The sequence below is a fragment of the Pipistrellus kuhlii genome, unplaced genomic scaffold (genome assembly GCF_014108245.1).
Source record: "Pipistrellus kuhlii isolate mPipKuh1 unplaced genomic scaffold, mPipKuh1.p scaffold_m20_p_8, whole genome shotgun sequence".
In the NCBI taxonomy this organism is placed as follows: Eukaryota; Metazoa; Chordata; class Mammalia; order Chiroptera; family Vespertilionidae; genus Pipistrellus; species Pipistrellus kuhlii.
Genome location: NW_023425584.1, coordinates 67707195 through 67729097, shown reverse-complemented (window position 1 = coordinate 67729097; position 21903 = coordinate 67707195). Strand labels below are relative to the sequence as shown.

Sequence of the window (21903 nt, the reverse complement as noted above, 5' to 3'; positions counted from 1 at the left end):
ACAGACTCCTGAATGTCACATAGTTTTACGGGTTAACTGTGAGAGAAATCTCATTTCAAATTATACACTTGGCTTGCGCTTGAGGTTGGGGTGCAGTTCACAGAAATTAATTCTGTAAAAAAACCACCTCTTTATTTAATAAATAGAAGCTCGGTGCACCAATTCACGCACAGGTGGGGATCCCTCGGCCTGGCCAGCTATCAGGGCCGATCAGGGCACATCTCGTCCAGACCTGATCAGGATTGGGTTGGGGAAGGGACCATGGGAGGTTGGCTGTGGGAGTGCACTGACCATGAGGGGGCAGCTCCTGCATTGACTGTCTTCCCCCTGGTGGTCAGTGCACGTCATAGCAACTGGTCAACCAGTTGTAATGGTCGCTTAGGCTTTTACATATACACTGAGTGGCCAGATTATTATAATCTCTGAATGCAAAATAATCTGGCCACTCAGTGTATATCCTATATAATAAAAGGCTAATATGCAAATTGTCCCCTCAACCAGGATGTGGGCAACTGCCAATGTCCCCTCCCACTGACCAGGCTGGCCCGACCCCACCCATGCATGAATGCATACACTGGGCCTCTAATACATACACACACACACACTCTGAATGGCCAAATTATTATGTGTTCAGAGATCATAATAATCTGACCACTCAGTGTATATAGATATCTATTACAAGAAGGAAATGTCTTATTTAGATGAATCATTTTAAGGATCTTTAAACATAGTCAGTCTTTTAATCCTGAGATGTGGGAAAGAATGATTTAGAAGACTAAGAATGGCATGGATGAGCTTTTAAGTTTTTAACTCTTTTTGTACCTTTGGTCTCTCATTTATAAGTTAACTGCCTAAATAATGATCTGAAGAAGAAATTACTGTGAAGATAATGTCAACCAGCCACAGTGGCTCAGTGGTTGAGTATTGTCCTATGAACCAGAAGATCATAGTTCAATTCCTGGTCAGGGAACATGTCCAGGTTGCAGGCTCGATCCCCAGTGGAGGGTGGGCAGGAGGCAACCAACTGATGATTCTCTCTCATTATTGATGTTTCTATCTCTTTCTCCATTTCCCTGCCTCTTTGAAATCAGTAAAAATGTATTTTTTAAAAAGATAATCTAATGTCAAAAACCCAATAGCCTAGAAAAAATAAGTTATTTACTTTAGGCCTTGTTAGTCAATGATTAGAGTTGATAGGATCCCAAATCTTAGATTCCTGGAACTATGTTCTTTTTTCATTATCTACTACATTGTCCATTCCTGGCTAGCAGGAAAGGCTGGAATAAGATCACAGAACATAGCCTGGAAGGCCCCCCACACAAACTTACTAGGAACATGTTTTCACCCTAATCCCCCCAGAATGTACTGCCTGGGAAGTTAAACACCGGCACTCAGTCTGTTCTTCACCCAGAGGTCAGAGTGAGCCAATCAGACGATGACAATACCTTCCAGCAACCTTCTGTGATCTCCCCTCACCCTGCAAAGACCCAAACTTTATAATGCCCTACCTGATCTGACCTCTGACAGAAGCAGTTTAAAACTCACATACTAGAGAGTTTTAAAGTTGTTGTTTCTTTCAAAGTTTACTCCTTCCAGCCATACAGTTGGTGGAATTCGTTAAATAATATCACCTTTGAAAATCTCATTGCAACTACAAAAATTCTGGTTTTCTCTTTGTGGTGATAAAATGTATTTGCAGCTCTTAATTTTTTCACATAAGAAAACTGGACCTGAATTTGAACAGGGATTCCCTTAAAAGGCTCTTCAAAATCACCAAGTACTACAGACCCTACGTGGATCTTGGGATTTTTTTCAGGGAGAATACATGGGGGTGGAGAGGAAGAGCCCATAAATCACATCACTGATGGGTGGCCCTCATATATGACACGAGGGTTTTCCACTGGGTGCAGCTACACTTCAGTTACTCATTACCTTGTCCAAGAAAACGTTTCCATCCTTTAGGGACCAGCCGGGAAGATTAGACAGCCTGGGACTGCAAAACAAAAGATTAAATTATCCTAAATAGATTATAATCCTTAGTAATTTCAAGGTGACTATAGTATATTGTCTCCATAAAGTTAAAAACAGCTGGAAATTATTGGCAGCGACGCTCACCAAAAATACTAATTAAAAAGATGAAAAAAAGAACCCTGTTGTATCAAGCTTAAGATTTATATGGCAATGGATCATTAAAAAGCCAAACAGTTTAGCAGTACATTTAGGGAAAATGAAAAGAACACTACGCAGAACAATAAAGAAAAAGGCAAGATGAGACATTAGAGCATTTTATAGTTTTCCAGTCACTGGCCCTGACTTCAAAATAGTCACTTCTTCAAAATAGACTCGCCCAGGCCGTGGTATTTTGTGGAAGAGCCACACTCAAGGGGCCAAAGAGCCGCAAGTGACTCGAGAGCCGCAGCTTGCTGACCATGGCTCTGGGCAACATTAAGAGACTTGCCTGGGTCTATGACGACTGAGGGAGATCTGGACAGTAGTAGAGTCAAGGAGTAACTGGGTCAAGGGACAGGGTTTGCAGGGAGCAGAGAAAGTAGGCTATGAGTTCAGTACTCTCCTCCTCTCACTCTCACCAGCCTCTGGCATGGACACCTTACATTAAGCATGTTAACTCCCCACCTGCGGGCAGTATGTGGCCCACAATCAATATTTTTGCAGCCCCGCCAATATAACAGTATGTAAGAAACGTTCTAATAAAAATTTTGTAACGTAATTTTTACAATATCTTGTTATACATAATTATTAATGACGAACTTCAATATTCTCTACTAACTGATTACTATAATCCTGTTGCATTCATTTCCCCTAAGGGCCTTATGCGCAGGCGCACCATTTCTATCCACTAATATTAACAAGCTAGTATTTTAGCAGCCAATTGCCACATCATTAGTCTTATACTGACTTGTTTGGTGTGTGCAACAGAAAATATTTCGCTTCCAGAAAACAAGAAAAATAGGTTTATTTGCATTACCCTTATTAATTTGTGCAGTTATTCCATGTCTGGTAAGTTAATATTCAAGAAAAAATATTAATTTTTACTAAAATGTTCTATTATTTTCTGTTACCCTTTACTCATTTATTTCAGCCCTTTGTATTCAGCAAGTCTCTATAGAAATAAACCTACATTTTCATGAAAAATTGAAGCTTTTGTTTTTTTGTAGCTCACATAAACTTAAACCTTGTTTATTTGGCCCATGATATAGCCTTTGAGTTTGACACGCTTTAAAAGGTTATTCCAATGAAATTTCAGGAAGAGTCCCATACACTCCCTCCCCCCTCATCCAACTAGAAAGCCATCTCTGTGTCGTTTCTGTGTAGAAACTGGAGTCATAAATGATCCGAGAGATAAGCTCTGGCTGAGTAGGCTAAAGGGGGTGGGGTAGGGGAGGGGGAGAAGAGCCTCCAGGGCTGAAACAACAATGTGTGACTGTCTTGGGCAGGAGATAAGATTTCCTTGAAACTGAAAGGAAACAAAGAGCAAGATACTAGAGGGCCAGGCGTAAAGTTTAATATACCAAGATGTACTTGGTGTGCATCCTGAGAGCAATGAAAGATCACTGTTTTAAATAGGTGAGAGGTGAGGTGAGATTTAATTTAAAAGATGGTTCCGAAGAAAACCTTGCAGGTGTGGACCTGGGCCAGTTACTGTGTGTCTCGGGTGACTCTGTTGATCCACAACATCACTTTTTGCTATTGGGACTAATGAGCTTCTAAAAGTTAGCACTTTTTTAAAAAATAAACTGCTGTTTCTAAATAACAGCAAGCTTCCTAGATGAGGTCTTAAGTAAACAGCCCTGATTATATACCTGGGATAACCTATCTGCTTTAAGACAGGGACTTTGGCTTCATATCCAATATGAAGATAGCTACAGCTGACCCGTATAAAAATAGTGCATAGCTACCCATCAAAAAGAACTGTCAGGCTCTATGATGTCAGGTCCCTGCCAAGGCAGTTAAGTGATTCTAAAATTCAATTCTGGGGCTCATCAGTTGACCATTTATACGAATTAGCAGGAAAGATGAAATACACATGACCTCACTTGCACTGAGCAGTTGCAGGAACATTTTACAGAGGCTCAGAACTTATAATAAAGAAGTCATCAATAAATCAATACAACACTTTCCATCATCCCAGCCAAAGGAAATGATTTTGATGAAGAACGTTTTTTTTTTTTAAGGGAACAAAATAAACTTAGGACAAAATACACGACACAGGTAACCTTTATATAGATGGGTACCCATTTTTCAGCAAACAAAAGCTCAGTTGGTCTCAAGTTGCATCAACACATACCTTTGAACAAGTGGCAAAGGAAGGAAATTGAGAGTGGAAGTCATGTCCAGTCCACAGTCCAGCATAATGGTAGTTGATTTGAATTTAAGCACATTGCATGGTAAGGTTGGGTGCCCGGACAGGCAATACTGAAAAAAAAAAAAAAAGTAAATCACTTTTATCAATAATCAATTACCAAAAAAGCCCAAAAAAGTACAGTAAATTAAATAAAGCTGATCATTTTCTATCAAAAGAACAAATGTAAATGCAGATAACAACTTTCTATGTGGTTTTCTCCCTTTTACAGTCCTGAATACTACTTCCCCTAGCAGTTTCTACTACTCAAAAGTCTCAGATAAGACCTTATTTTTTGTAGGGAATCAATGGATCTCAAGCAAGCGCAGTAATTATGTGAAATACAAAGTTTCCAAACTATAGTTACCTGGTCCACTCTCACATGACACTTCCAAATTCCCACTATCACATTGCACCTAGATACTGCCTAAAGCTGTGGGAGTTAATTACATCCTACACCAGATCCTCCAACTGTGTGATAAATAAGTCAAGTGATTTTTCCTCAAAATCACTTGACTTATTTATAGACTGGGGAGGGTTAACAAGCAAGAATCAGTGAGGGATGATGGCACAGCCTTGTCAGAAAAATGACGCCAAAGGACAAGGGACTTCCCTGATGTGCAGCTACTAAGCAGGAGGGAGGGACACCTACTCCCAGCCAATCAAGAGTCTCAGCGGTGGCAGCAGACCTCAGAAGTCAAAGGTGCACAAGCCACAATGGAGTATTTAAAGGAGAGTGAGGAGGCAAGACCATACACTGACCTCAAACATTTCTCAGGCCCTCCCCAGTGCAGGGGGAGTGAGATGCCACACTGAGGATTATTTATATGGGGTGTGCCCTGTGCCACCTGTCGTAATTTGATCGCTGCTCTGAAGAAAAAAGAGTAAAGAAGAGGGAAAAGACCTTTCCCTCATTTTTAAAGTCACCACATACAGTAAAGCCCGGAAAATAAAGGGATTGATGCTCTTAATCCCTTGACAAGTACATTTTTTCCTTTCCAATTTTAGGTACAGCACCAGAGTAAAGTGACATCAATGCCTGGTCCCACAGCAGCTCAGGCTAAGTCTTCCCAGGTATTTGTGGTTTGCTGGTTCTGTCACAGAATATATGTCCTACTTTTCTCTAGAGGACATTATAGGGATTGGTGATTAAGCCCCCCCACCCCCCCCCCCCCATATTTTTATTGATTTCATAGAGGAAGGGAGAGGGAAGGCGGGAGGGAGGGAGAGAGAGAGAAACATCAATGATGAGAAAATCATTGATTGGCTGACTCCTGCACATCCCCCTACTGGGATGCCCTTGACCAGAAGTGAACCCAGGACCCTTCAGTCCACAGGCTGATGCTCTATCCATTGAGACAACCCAGCAGCTAGGGACTGGTGATTTTTTTAAAACTGCATGTTCTAAGAAGGATAAGGCCAAGATCGAAAAAGAGTATATTTTGCAAGCTCCTTTATTCTAAGCTTATGTATGATGATTATATTTCCCAAACCGAAATTCACAACTCATGGTCTGAATGAGTACAAAGTTACTTATAATGAAAACAGTACAAATTATTTAAAACTAGAGGTCATGCATGGGTCATGCGGCCTGGCTGGCAATGGAGGCCTATGGGGAGGTTGGCTGGCTGGGGGGAGGGACCCAAGGAGGTTGGCAGGCTGGGGGGGTGGGGGGAAGAGGTAAGGGGCCACAGTTGGTTGGCTGTGGGAGCGCACTGACCACAAGGGGGCAGCTCCTGTATTGAGTGTCTTCCCCCTGGTGGTCAGTGCGTGTCATGTCAACTGGTCGTTTGATTGTAATGGTTGCTTAGGCTTTTATATATATAGATTGTAATTGTCCTTAAAACGTCCAGGAATCATGATTTAGGTAATTATACTTTGTAAAAATTCATTCTTTGATAGGTATCAGAATTACAGAATACCCCATTCTCCCACAGTTCCCCATTGCTAGCTTGGTCTTATCCCTATCTAAGAATTATTTGTTAAACTGTCTCAAATGAACCAAAGCATCATGTTAAAATTGCCCCAAATAAGCCAAATGTTCTGATAAGAGCTTTCCTACATTTCCCCTTTTAAAAAGAAATCAGATAGAGATCCAAGATGGTTGCGCCCAGGTGAACACCTAGCCGCAGCCGCACACAACAATTTCAATAAAATACAACTAAAATATAAAACGAACATTGCCCAGAACTACAGGAAGGTTGACTGACTGGAAATTCTACAGTGAGAAGCAAGGAGAAAACCAGAAGGAGGCGCGGAGGAGCTGGAAAAGCCCAAGGTACGGAGACACGGCGAGCGGAGAGGAGGGAGGCGGAGTGCCTGGCGGGTGTTCCCTAGCGGAAAGGAGACAAAACTCCGACTGTGCTGGGCCCCCGACTGCTCTGAACCCCAGTTCTAGGCCAGACCCCGGGGACTCAGGCTCAGCCATAGGGAGCCGGGCTGTAAGGCGGAACCTTGGGGAGAGGCGAAAGGAGGTCCCGGAGGCGCGCACACCAGAGAAGGGACGGTTGGCTGTGCCGCGGGATTGCCCTGACGGGAAGGAGACTGGGACTCCAGACTGCTGTGAACGCCACCTCCAACTCCACTTCCAACTGAACTGAACCCCAATACCGGGCTCATTGTGGGAGAGCATAGACTGTTTGGCAGCAGGCGAAAATCGAGGGCACCTTTCTCTCAGAGGCGCTGGCAGCGAGCGCTGACGGACCCGCATAGGGCGGGGCTGACAGAAGCCAAAGCTGCAGGCTCCATCCTGAAACCCTGACCCATCTGTAACTGCGAAATGCGACAACAAAATAGATCACAAACGAAAGAAATGGAGGACAAAAAGCGTCTGGATATAGAGTTCAAATCTACGCTTATAAGGTTTTTCAAGAATTTCCTAGAAAAGATGGATAAGGCCTATGAGGATATGAAAAGAGATCAAGTAGAATTAATAAGGAGTCAACAAGAAATGATAAGGGATCAACAAGAAATAAAGAATACATTGTCTGAAATAAAAAATATTTTACAGAGTCCTAAAAACAAAAGGGAAGATCGCAAGAATCAAGTCAAAGATTTGGAACATAAAGAGCCAGAAGACACTCCTCCACAGAAGCTAGAAGGCAAGAGAATCCAGAAAATTGAAGATAATGTAAGAAACCTCTGGGACAACTTCAAGCGAACCAACATCAGAATTATGGGGGTCCCAGAAGATGAGAGAGAGCAAGATATCGAAAACATACTGAAAGAAATAGTGACAGAAAACTTCCCCCACCTGGTGAAAGAATTAGACTTACAAGTCCAGGAAGCGCACAGAACTCCAAACAAAAGGAATCCAAAGAGGACCACACCGAGACACATCATTATTAAAATTCCAAGAGCAAAGGACAAAGAGAGAATATTAGAAGCAAGAGCAAAGAAGGTAGTAACCTATAAAGGAGCACCTATACGATTGTCAGCTGACTTCTCAACAGAAACCATGCAGGCCAGAAGGGAATGGCAAGAAATATTCAAGGTGATGAATAGCAAGAACCTACAGCCAAAAATAATCTACCCAGCAAAGCTATCACTCAGAATCGAAGGCCAGATAAAGAGCTTCACTAATAAAAAAAAAGCTAAAGGAGTTCATCACTGCCAAACCAGAATTATATGAATTGCTGAAGAGGGTTCTTTCAGAAGAGAAAGTAAACAAAGATAAAAATTATGAACAACAAATACGTAACTATCAACAAGTGAATCTAAAAACCAAGGAAATTAAAAAAATCTGATGAACAATATTAACTGTTGAATATAATAGAATCAGAGGTATGGAAGGGGAGTGAACTGACGATTCTTGGGGAAAAGGGGAAAGGGGGGCGTGGGAAGAGACTGAACATAAACAGTGTACCTATGGATGAGGACAATGGGGAGTGGGGAAAGGGCAGAGGGTGGGGTGGGAACCTGGTGGAGAGCAATGGTGGGGGGGAAAAAAGGAACATTTGTAATAATATGAACAATAAAAACTTATTAAAAAAATATTTTCCAAAAATAAAAAAATCAGATATTCAGGAAAGCCTAAAAAAAAAATAACGTTAACTGAATATAATGGTTATCACTGGGTGGAAAGATAGGGTATAATTTTCTTCTTTCTGCTTTCTGTATTTTCCAAGCCTTTGACAATAAGCATTTATTACATTTGTATAATTAGAAAAAAAAATATGATTAAAACAAAACTGGAAATCTAGCCAGCAACACTGAATCACCGCATTTTTCTTATCTTCATTTTTAACTCTAAATTATGGATAACAGGTTACGCCAGAAGGCAGAAGATTAACGTGTAAAAACTGCTGCTCAAAAGATTTGAGGCAAGAGAATTTAGCTGAAAGACGACAGTTGCTCCTGTCACACGAGGATAAAGGTGAGGAGCAATTTATAAGGGCCATAACTGAACAGAAGATTTTCAGAGCATCTGCGAACAGAGTGTCAGGCCTTGCTCTCACTAGTTCCATTTTTATGGATGAGGAAATTGAGCTTCACACAGTTGAGTGGCTTGTCTGAGAAGAACCAGACTCGCAGCGAAGTCCCCTGACTGTAAAAATCCCACTCATGCTATTTCCCAAACAGCACTGCTCACTTTGTGGACCAACGGAGTCTCCTGAGACACACAGTTGCTGGCCCAGGTTCACACAACCAGTAACTGAGGCACCTGCAAGGTTCCTGGAGTTTGCCTGTCTCCAGTGACGTTCTCCACATGTACCTAATCCGCTGCCTGCAGTCACTGTAAGACCAATACATAGAAGTATTTACCAATCATGCGATTCCAATTTTAAAATTAGAAGTGAATCTACATGACAAAAAGTTTGAAAAATAATAAGAAAAATTGTAGCCACAATCATTTTTCTATTTCCTATCTTTTCCCCCCGTAGTATCTGTAAAGGCTGTAATTTTAGTACCCATACTGCTCTGCATGCTGCTTTTAAAACACAGGACTGTTTTTTGTCTATGGTGCATCAGACTTCATTTTTATTGTCTGCCTAAGTAAATACACCACCACTTGTGTAATCAATCCCTTACTGTTGAACGTGTAGTGCTGCTTCCACTCGCTCTATTACAAACATGGCCGTGCCGATCACTTTGGTGCTTAAGGTTTTTTCCATACTGGACTATTTTTTTAGAGGATTCCCAGAAGTGGCATTAACTAGGTCAAAAAATATGAGCATTTTATGGCTCTTAAAATATATGCCAAAATGCTTTCCAAAAAGAAAAGGCTGTACCTATTCACAATGTCATCAGTAATATATCAGAAGATCTGTTTTGCCGCTTATTCCCATCAGCATTACGGTCACAACCATCTAGAACCTACACCAAAATGCAGCTATAATGTTAGTAGTAGCTGTCAAGAAGCAATTAAAGGGCCCTAAACAGGCAAGTCAACTACTTGAGAGGCAATGTGGAGAAATGATGAAAGCAGAGAGTTTGAAGTAAGACTGCCTGTGCTCCTATCCTGGTGGTGTTCGTTATGGACATGTGATTTGGTAAAGTTACTTAACTTTGCAAAGATATGATTTCCTCATATGTAAGGTGTAGTAATAAAGCTGCCCTCCTAACGTTGTGAGGACTGAATGAATGGATAGCACCTGACACAGGGCCTGTGCTCACTATTCATTTCTATAATTACAGAACCATTAAGGGGCTGAAGAGGCTACCTAATCTGGGGAGAATAATTTGCAGCATTTTAGAGAACATTATATTCTAGAGGGGCATCCACTAATGCCTTAGACTAGGTAAAGCAAGTGAACAATTTTACAAATACTGTTTGTTGCTAGTTGGCCCTCCAGGAAGACACAGTCACTGCACACAGAATGAATATAAGCCAAAATAAGCTTCTACAATTTTCCCCCAACCTTAACAAGCACAGAGCAATGCTTTTGTTAATTTTATTTCTAAATGACAAAGCGTTAAAGTGAAATCAAAGAGTTTTATAAGATACAATAAATCTCACAACTCTGGATTAAAACATTATTTGTCCACCTTTTCCCTCACCATGATTAAAATAATTTAATACACATAGTTATTAAGATATGGTGTTTATTAAGTGTCAGGCACTCTGCAGAACTTTACAGTTAGCTCCTTTAATCCTCCCAAGAGTGTCATGACATAGTAATGATTTTCCCATGTTACAGGTGAAGAAAAGAAGGCACAGAGATTATGAAATTGCACGTTACAAAGGTGTAAGCTATAAATGGAAGGGTATTTTCTTTAATTTGATAAGGGGTTCCTAACCAAATCCTACATCATAGTTAATGATAAAGCATGAGAAACAGTTCTGCAAGTCAAGAACAAAATAAGAATACCCACTATGACTGCTTAATTTCAACTGAAAATGCTGTATAATGTGATAAGACAAGAAAAATCTATAATAATAAAAGTGTAATATGCTATTTAGACTGGACATCCTTCTGGATGAAACGGAGGGAAGCCTGGGTCCCAGGTGCCAGAGGATGCTGGCGCCCGCAGCAGGGGGAAGGAAGGCCTACTTTTGCACGAATTTTATGCACCGGGTCTCTAATAAGAGATAAAATGTTAGAAATAGAGAATTAAAACTGTCATCATTCACAGAGGGTAAAATTAGAAGACATTCTGAAAACATACTATCGTATTATAATTAATAAGGCAGTTCATCAAGGTTGTTGGGTATAAAATTAACATACCAAAATTAACTGAGTTCCTATGATGACAGCAATAAACAAGTAGTAAGTGCAAATAATAGAGTATCACTTACATAGTAAAAAAAATTAAATGTATCATAAAATAAAAGTAAAAAAACAAGTGCGAAATCTTTACCAAAAAAAATTATATAGAGAGCCCTACTTAAAGATAATGTTAACTGGACAGAAAACAGACTATTACAAAAAAATATGAGTCTTCACTAATCTACTTTTTTATAGAGTTTAAGGATCATATGGATTAGGTAAAAAAAAAAAATAAAGAGCTAAGATTAGGTAAAAAAATTTTAAAGAACAATGATCAGAGAGTATTTAAATTTTCTGATATTACAAATTAGTATAATGTGATTAACAGCAGGATATTGCACTGGGATAGCTAATGTACCAATTAACTAGGAATAAACTTCAAAAAAGAGGCACACATATATCTTGGACTTTGACATATGATAAAAATAGCACTACCAATATATGGTGTTGGGAAAGTCTGTAATCCATTTGAAAAAAATTACTTGGAAATAGAAATGAGGAAGCAAGAGTGGTCAATAAATGAAGATATGAAAAGATGCTTTATCTCACTGTAACCTGGGAAATATAAACCTTAGGTTGATTAAAATTAAATAGACTGCAATACTAAGTATTGGAAAGAATGTAATCTATTTATAAAAAAAAAAAAAAAAAAAAAAAAAAAGAAAGAAAAAAAAAGCCTAAGTGACTGTTACAACCGCTCGACTGACTAGTTGCTATGATGTGCACTGACTACCAGGGGGCAGACACTCGACCCAGGAGCTGCCCCCTCGTGGTCAGTGCACTCCCACAGCCAACCATCCCTAGTCTCCCTCCCCTCCCCCCGCTCCCGCCCTCCTCCTACCCTGCCACCAGCACTGTTCGCCAGCCAGGTCAAGGAATTCCATCTGTGCACAAATTCACGCACTGGGCCTCTAGTAGAGTATAAACTGGTAGAACACTCTGGAGAACAATCTGGCAATACCTAAAAATGCTAAAAATATACATACTTTAACACATACTAAACTAAATAAAAGCATATCTGGGTATGCTACACAGCTACTAACTTGAGGAAAGCAGTAACCTCAGGGGAGGGAGAAAAAATGAAGGTTGTTGATCTTAGCTTTAGTAATAACTTGTCTTTAGAGAGGGGAGGGCAGGAAGGAGATCTGATTCTCCCCCTCACCTCCCAAAAAGGGCAAACTATTAACATCTACCTAAGGGTGTCTTTTCTGTATTGTCATTAGATACTTCCGCAGATATCAGAATTATGTAATTATACCTTTCCTACTATTGTGAAAATCTGAAGTGTTTATTTTCCTAATGACAAAAGTCTCATGGTGCAAAAATAGAATCTAAACGGCCATAATAGATAAATATTTTAGTATTAGTATAGCATTTGCTAGCATATTTGTTATTTTTCAAGGAACTGTGCTTGGTAGTGATAATGATCTATAATTTTCATTTTAAAAAAATATTTATTTTATTGAATTTTTTACAGAGAGGAAGGGAGAGAGATAGAGTTAGAAACATCGATGAGAGTGAGTCATCTTGCACGCTCCCTACTAGAGATGTGCCTGCAACCAAGGTACATGCCCTTGCCCAGAATCGAACCCGGGACCCTTCAGTCCACAGGCTGACGCTCTATCCACTGAGCCAAACCGGTTTCGGCTATAATTTTCATTTTGATATCTCACTTATCCTGATGCAAAGTGCACAAGACCTAAAACAACTGAAATGGCAATGAAATGCGATGAAGTGTGAATACTACCTCGCACTTTATCATATATTGTTGAGAAGGATGATTCAATAATAAATGAACTTGGGGGGAAGGGAGAAACAAAGGTAACTCCTAAATTTTTAAATTATTGAGATTACTTCGGTATTTTTAATGAACTTCTTGATACTACCTAATCTTACAAACTTTGGCAAAAACACTTCTCTAACAAGACCTGGCAAAGCTTTATAATTTTATGGTAAATTTTTAAACTGATATAAATAATTATCTATTTACTAGAAATGTCATATTAATATGATAGCTATATTTATAAATATACATATTCATAAAAATACACGTCAATGCTGACATTTGAAAAGAAATTCTAAAAATAAAAGTGGACCTTAGGTTAGAATGGAATAGGAATTGGAAATTTCATTGTATGAATTACCCTCATTAACAATAAAAATTGACAAAAGTTTTCTATTTAATACTTAATTAGCTGTTTCCCAGCAAGTGAATAAAGTAAATACTGTTGATGACAACTCAATTGTCAAGGCTCAAGATCACACAGTTAATAACAGATTGAATTCGCACTCAAATCAGCACAAGTTCCAAGTGCTTTCTCTTAAATCATTCCAACTAATAGGAATAAGAACAACTTTGACAGTGCACTATGCTAAGAGTGACAAATTTAATATGGATAGAAGAGTTGGATAGGACAAAAATCAAAGAATCTCAGAAATAACTGTGACGATAGTTTTTTTCCAGTCATCTTTCCCAACTGCTCCCTCTATATTGTTTCCCTATTGTGCCACTATCAGACCCTGCCAGATTACCTCTACGGCAGGCAGCTTGGAACACACTGATAAGGGAGAGCATTTGATTAGTCCATTCAGACTACTGACATTGGATTCCATGTCTCCAGAAGCTGTACACTAGTGTATTTTAATACTTTTTAAATGTCCTATTTCCTAATGATAAAATCCACATGTGTGTGTTTTTTTAATTTAGTTTTTAACCCCTTTAGTCTACCTTAGCTTCCACAAAAGTCATAAAATACTGGGGTTAAAGGGGCTTTGAATTAAAAATGGATCATAAAATTAAAAGCTAAAATAAAACTTCTGGAAAAGCACTGTTCAAAAGAAATACAATGCATGCTACACATAATTCTAAAATTTCTAGTAGCTATATTAAAAAAATTAAAGAAACAGGTTGAAATTACTTTTAGTAATATGTTTAACCCACTAATCTAAATTACCATTTCAATGTATAATCAATATAAAATTTTATTCACATATTTTTAAAATTACTTGTTTATACTAACTCTTTAAAATCTGGCGTCACCCTTATACTTACAGGGTATTTCCATTTAGAGGTTAAATTTTCATCTGAAATATTTGATATGCATTTATATTTCATAAAACTTTATAGTTGTAAAAAGTAGCTCCACATATACAAGTACTTATTAACATACCTAAAATTTTTTCAATAACTGAATTGCATGTCAATCTTTAAAAAACAAATCAATTAAATTGAGATCCAATTAAAATTCAATTTGTCATACTAACAACATTGTGAGTGTTTAATAGCCACATGCAATTAGTGGATACTATATTGGAAAGGGTAACTCTAGAAAAACAGGAAAATCTCTTTGCCGTGGGTTGGGCAAAAATTTCCAAGATTAGACACAAAAAGCAAGAACCGTAAAAGAAAATCTATAAATTTGACTTAATAAAAATTTAAAACTTGGTCTTCAAAAGACATTCTTAAGAAAATGAAAGATAACTCACACATTAGGAGAAAATACTTGCAAAAGGCATATTTGATAAAGAACTTTAATACAGAAGATAAAAAGAATTCTTTCAACCTGAGAACACAAACAATGAAATAAAAATGGGCAAAATATGAATAGGCATCCACTGAAAAAGAAATATAGATGGCAAGTTAAAAGATCCTAAACATTAATCCTTGAAAAAATATAAATTAAAACCATAATAAAATGCCAATACATTCTTACTTGAAGGGTCAGAATTAAACATTGACAACTTGGAAACCTCATACACTACTAGCATAATGCTTTTGAGATTCATCTTTGTTTCTGCAAATACCATTTTCGTTTTTATTACTAAGAAATATTCCATTTATAGATATACCACAGTTTGCTTATCCATTCACAGCTGATGGATGTTTGGATTGTTATTTTCAATTTTTGGTGATTATGAATAAAACCTTCTATAAAATGTCACATACAGGTTTTTGGAGGGGCATATGATTTTATTTCCCTTGCATAAGTACATAAAGAGTGGGATTGCTGGGTTATATACGTTCAACTTTGTAAGAAACTTCCAAACTGTTTCTGAAAGTGGACAATTATTTTTAGCTTAAATAAGCCAGTCAGATTTTGTTGCTGGGCTGTGTATTATAGCATCCAACATCTCCTTTAACCTAGGCATAAAGTATCAGTTCTAATTGTGCTTCTAATTTGGTATTAGCCCACATGAATCCCTAAATTCTTTGGGCCTCAAAATTCCTCACCCACCATTTCACTGGGGCAACCAAAATCCTTGGTCTTTTATATAACCTGCCAACAAGACGTGTCTGTGCCACTTTATTCTTTTACAACTCACTTTCTGAAAGTATAAAATATTACATGATTTATAAGCTGGAAGGAATTTCAAGATCATCTAGTCCAAATACCTCTTTTCAAAATGAAGAACCTCTCTCTTCCAAGGCTTGTGAGCTCTCCTCTCCACCAACACACCAGAGTACGTATACACGTTCAATGACATCAATAAATGTAGCTACACTCCATGCCCACACAGGGTGTATAACATTCGTAATGTGTCAGGGAAAGAGGGAAGTACCGAGACTCCTTGCCTTATAACCTCACCACCCTGAGTTAAATTGCTCCCACTAAGCCAAATTTGCCTAATTTGATACTATTATCCCTGCTAAGAATTTTGGGCCAGGCCCCGACACACTCAGAGACTTCTATAAATACATTTCAATTTTATTTGGTAATCTTTCACTTATTCCGCTTTATATCTTGATTCTCTATCTTGCAGGAGAGCTGTTAAATGTGTCAATCATACTCACTGTCAAAATGACTACACAGCTGGATAAAAAAAAAAAAAAAAAAGAGGGTAATTTTCCACTCGAGCAGAAAATCTGCAGCATGCATGGTGAACACAGAGAAAGGAGTCACTTTCTGGTTGGAAAGTGGCTAAACACCATGAGAACTATGGCAGCGCCCGCCTGCTTATCCTGTCCTCTGGCTTGGCTTTTCATAAAAATGAGTCAAGAAGCAGAAAGTGGTCCTAAAAAGCTCTCCCCACACCGCTGCCCCTCCCACCCAGAGAAGCTCAGAAAGAGGGAGAATGTTGACAGTAAACATTAAGGATGAGAGAGGGGAGAGAGCAGGGGCTGACTTGGGAATACATACTGTTGGCTGTCTGGCACCAGAACTTTAAAAATGTTAGAAAGTAACTACAGATAAAGAAAAGCCCTCAGAGCTGTTTATAGGACATCAAAGTATTTTCTAAAATTCACTGGAAGCACATACAGGTTGTCCCCCCAAAATGTATACACAGTTTAACAGTGGATAGCTCAACTTTGAAAATGAAATGCATTTTAATAAACACTGTCTTTATAATTATTCAAAGTGTGCACATACATATTTTTGGGGGATACTCTATGTATACCAAACTGGTAAAAGTGGTTACTGCTGGGGAGAGGGTGGTTGATCATATTGGAACCTTCACTGTTTACTTTCAAAACTCTGTACTCTTGACTTATTTTTTTCAAAAACATTAACTAGATTTCTTTAAAGAAGATTTTTTTTTTGAATAAAGAGTAATTAACATAGTGATTTCTATTGGCAACCAAGTTTTAAAAGAGGTGGAGAGGAAAGGAAATAAAGAAATGGGAGATAGAAGATAAGGGTAAAAATAGTTAATAATAATAAATTAATAAGTACTACTCTAATCTTATTCCATGGATATACACATAGTTTCATTGAAATTATGTGTATATCTATGATCCCAAGCAAAAGCTGTATCCCATCCACTTTAATAAAAAAAAAACATTGTATTAAACGTCATATATGACGTTTTGACCTATGTTTTTTTGTTTGTTTGTTGTTGTTTTTTACTTTTGTTCTACAGTATTTGTTTTACCTGTGATTGGTTTTCAGGTATTTAATGACCCAATATTATGTCCTATAAGAAAAAATACACTAAGGCTGACAAAAGTGCTAGTAAAAAGCAACATATGATTATGATGGAGAAAGGTAAAGATCATTTTAAAAGGAGAAAAAAGTATGAAAATGATAAGTATAATATTGGGATGAATTAAATAATAGTAAAGGCAATTTAAGAACAATGGTATTCAAAATCTGCAGCAAAGACAGTGAGCAAGAAAGTAGAAAAAAGATTAACAAAATGCTATAAAACTTGTAAATGGCTAAGAGGATCAAGTTGAGAATATGTTGAGTTAAAGGAGATAGACGCAAGTAAGTACATACATGGATTAACTAGATAATTTACGTTCGTTGTACGGTATGGAAGTTATATATCTAGACATATATCCATACCCTGAGGACGGGTATCACATATCCCAGTGATTTACCTATATTCAACCTGTCGATGTGACTATGTATTTATCACAGAATACTATGTATATATTTATCAGTTCTGTAGAAATAGGATCCTCCCAAACTTTCTCAATAAAGACGAAAGTCAAGGAATTCACTGAGTGTCTCTGTTCTCTTTTGCCACCTAGGCACTCATCTTAATGGTGCCCATCAAATGGTCCCATTGGTTCTCCAGAAAAAAAAAAAAAAAAAAAGACCAAGGATTTTGGTAATCTTTCACATTCTGATGTATTTATGAATTCTGGTATTACTTATGAGGCCTTCGTCAAGTGCTTAGAAAAATCTTGTTCTAAGTAGGTAATTCTGATTTTGCTTTGATGCATTTGCTAAGCATGCTGATGCTTCCTGTTTTGACTATATTTCACTTTTTTAAAATGTTTTCTGTAACTGCAATGAATTGTACCTTTTTTTATTTTTTATTTCTGAACTCCTTTGCCCAATTCCAAAGGGATGATGAATAAGGCTCCAGGTGTTTAAATTCTTACTTTAAGCTCCTAAACTTTCTGTTACTGTCCAAAGCACTAAGTCTCATATTTAAAACCCGCCACTGTGGCTTCAGTCTATCCTTCTAACGTCTACTTCTAATATTAATACATTCACTAAGTCTGCCCCTGGTCCCAACTGCAGTGACCTAGTGCTCCAATCACATGTACAAATCTTTCACATGTTACTAACACATGCTGAATGAAACTGTTGATATTCTAAATAAGGACGATGGGAGAAAACAGAAATGTGCCCAATTTTGTACACATTGCTGTGAAGCTGAACGTCTCATTCTGAATCTTTTTTTAAACCACTTTTATTAAGGTATGATTGACATGTAAAAATGCACTGAAATATATTTAGTGTCCATATCTCGATGAGTTTGGGGATAAGTATATACCCATTAAACCATCACCACTATCCAGGCATCCATAAACATCCATTACCTCTCAAAGTTTCCTCTCACTTTCATTATTATTATTTCTTGTGTGTGTGTGTGTGTGTGTGTCAAAAACACCCAACATAATCTAAATGCTTTTTTCCCCTCTTGTTAATCCTTACCCAAGGATGCCTTTTCCATTGTTTTTTTTTCAGAGAAAGTGGAGGGAAGGTGGGGAGACACATTCACTGGTTGTCTCCTAAATGTACCCTGCCCAGGGCCGGGGATTGAACCTGCAACTTAGGTACATGCCCTTCACTGGGAATCGAACCCATGATCCTTTGGTGAGTGGGCTGACACTCTAACCATTGAGCTACACCGGCTAGGGCTAAATGCTTTTTAATTTAACTGTTCCTCCCACCCACAGTAAGATAAAACGCTCCTCCGCTAATGTATTTGTCAACCAAGGTACCAGCCCAAATTGCATTTCTCTAGGAAGCTCTGATTCTTTGGTTGGAATTCATCTTTCATGATTCTAATCTTACATACCTTACTAGTGCCTTTATCATGGTCCATCACTAAAACTACATACACTTAGCCCCATGCATAAATAACATACACAGTAGACTGTGTCTATGGTTTGTTAAACAGTAAGTTATTGATAGGTAGAATCTATGTGTTATTTATCTTTTGTATACCCTACAGCATAAAGTAGGTTTTGTATAAGATAGGCATTTACTAACATTTGTTATTCTTTCTCTTATCTGTTAGTTTTAACTATCACATAGTTATTCATCAACAGTTTTTCCTATTGGATCTACAGAGCGTGAATCAAATATAGCTTAAAATAAATAAGCTACTGTCTAAGGTTCCAAAATTCTTTTTGTTTCTATTGAGATTATTTTTGGTGTGGTAATTATGTTTATTTTAACAAACTTTTGTTTACATTTCTTGCCTTTATCAGGCCTGTCTCTTAAGTACAGAGAGGGAAACTATTTCTGGCTGTTCTGTTTTCCAAGGAAACCTTGCAATTTTCTTTTAAGGTCACAGAAGTCTTTTATTTCTATGAGTCTGCTATGCACCATCTAAGACTTTAAGTTATAAAAACCATTGTTTTCTCAAAAGTCTGGAAAAAGCTTGCAAGATATAATTAACTGCCTAGAATAAACAATACAACAAATAGATCTTCCCCTTAGAAAATAACGTGCTGTTGGGCTATGTGAAAGAATCTTTATTAGCAAGAAAGCAGCAACAGTAGATAAATTAAAATATACAAAAATTTCAAGACAAAAGTCAATATAGCAGTGACATGCTGAGTTTGAGCAGCATGCCCACTCACATCAGAAATAGAACAGAGATGCCTACCACCACGACTAGTCCAAACTATTCTATTCTGAAAGTATAAAACAATGTAATCACACTATGAGAGAGGGAATATAAGGGGGAGGGAGGGGAGATGAGGTGTAAAAAAATTATCTGCAAAATTAAACAGGTGGAAAACCCAACAGAATTAACTGGGAAAATTACTAAAATTTAAAATAAGAAAACTCAACAAGTAGCTGTAGAGAGAATTTAAAAAAAAAAAAAAAAAAAAAATCCACCCTGGACCATATGGCTCAGATGGTTGGAGTATCGTCCTGAACACTGAAAGGTCATGGGTTTGATTCCCAGTCAGGAATCATACCCAGGTTGCGGGTTCCATGCCCAGTGGGGGCACATGCGTGAGGCAACTGATTGATGTTTCACTCTCACATCCATGCTTCTCTCTTTCTCTTAGATCCATGAAAGCATTTCCTCAGGTGAAAGAAAGAAAGCCGGCTGGTTGGCTGAGTGGTTGAACCTTGAAGATATTATGCTAAGTGACATCTGGAGATGGGTGGTGGTGATGGCTGCACAACAATGTACAAGTACTTAATGGCACTGAATGATACGTTTAAAAATTTGTTAAAATAGTAAATTTTATGTTGTGTGTATTTTACTGCAATTAAAAAAAAATGTAATGCACAAATAGAAAATCTGAAGAGACCTACAGCAAGTAAAGTAATTGAATTAGTGCCCTGGTCTGGTGGCTCAGTCAGTTAAAATGGATCTTCTCCGGTTTAGGTGTACACTGGAGGCAATCAATAGAAGTTTCTCTCTAACATCTATGTTTCTTTCTCTCCCCGGTCCCTTCTTCTCTCTCAAATCAATAAACATAGCCTTGAGAATTAAAAAAAAATTAGTCAATTAAAAATCTTTCCAAAAAGAAAAGCCTAGTCCCAGATAGCATCATTGATGAATTCTATCAAACATTTAAAGAAGAAATAATATCAATTCTTTATACTCCTTCAGGACAGACAGCAGGAGGAAACATTTCCCAATTTATTTTTTGAGAACACTATTTCTCTGATACTAAAACCAAACAAAGATAGCCTAAGAAAACTGCAGACCAGTATCTCTCATGAATGGATCTGAGAAAATCCTCAACAAAATATCAAACCGAATCTAGCAACACATAAAAAGGATTACACAACATGACCAAGTAGAAATTATCCCTAGAACACAGCTTGATTTAACATTCAAAATTCAATTAAGGTAATACACCATACTAATACAATAAAACTCAAAAACCATAGGATCATCTTGCTATCCTAAAGAAAACCATTCCATAAAATCCAAGACCTGTTCTTGAGAAAAATGCTCAACAAACTAGCACTGGAAGGGAACACCCTCAACTCGATAAAGGGCATCTATGAAACACCTACAGCTCACATTATATTCAACAAAAACTGAATGCTTCCCCCCTGAGGTCAGAAAAGGGGACAAGATGGAAAGAACATCTGTCTGCACTTCTATTCAATATTATACTGGAGGGTCTGGCCAGTGCATTTATGCAATCAAGAGAAATAAAAACTTAAGTCCACACAATAAAAATAGCTGCAAAGGGTAACATTCTAAATGTCTATCAACTGGTACCTGGATAAACCAAGTGTGGTGTATTCATATGGTGTCATATTATTGAGCAACACAAGCTACAACATGGATGAGTCTCAAAAACATTATGCTAAGTGAAAGAAGTCAGACACAAAAGACCGCATATTGGATGAGCCAATTTATATGAAATGACCAGAAAGGGCAAATCTACAGACAGAAAGTAGATTAGTGGTTGCCTGGACTGACTGCTAATGAGCACAAAGAATCTTTCTGGAGTGGTGGGAATATTCTGAAACTGAAATGTGATTGTTGCCTAACTCTGCAAATTTTCCAAGAGTCATTGCATTGTGTCCTTTAAATGCATGAGTTCTGTGGTAGGTAAATTATACCTCAATAAAGTTATTTACAAATATATAAAAAAAAGTAATGATTATAGTAATACCATTTACATTACTACTACTGCTTGTTTACCCATATTTCCACGTGCTGAAAAAAATAGGGGTAGAATTACTACGTTAGAACATGCAATTATGCCTTGCTCTACTTTATTAGAATAGATAAGTGCTTAAGTATTGTCTATAGGGAAAGAAAACTTCTGCTTAGGCCATAAATCTGAGAAATGGATTATTTAGTAATGTAAGACATTTTATTATTTGCCTCTCTTCATACACATAAGTGAAAAATAAACTGTGCCTTAAGGGCAAAGAGGGT

General features: G+C 37.7%; 1 protein-coding gene across 2 annotated transcripts in view; it reads right to left on the bottom strand.

The window, feature by feature from the left end:
- The window catches only part of INTS9 (integrator complex subunit 9), an 81510-nt gene that overhangs the window by 51708 nt on the left and 7899 nt on the right, over positions 1 to 21903 (bottom strand). For both annotated transcript variants that reach the window (XM_036423530.2, XM_036423531.2), the window contains exons 2-3: positions 4307 to 4434; positions 1933 to 1993 (exon numbers count right to left, since the gene is read on the bottom strand). In XM_036423530.2, the coding sequence (XP_036279423.1) occupies positions 1933 to 1993; positions 4307 to 4434 (189 nt within the window). The remainder of the gene's footprint in view (positions 1 to 1932; positions 1994 to 4306; positions 4435 to 21903) is intronic.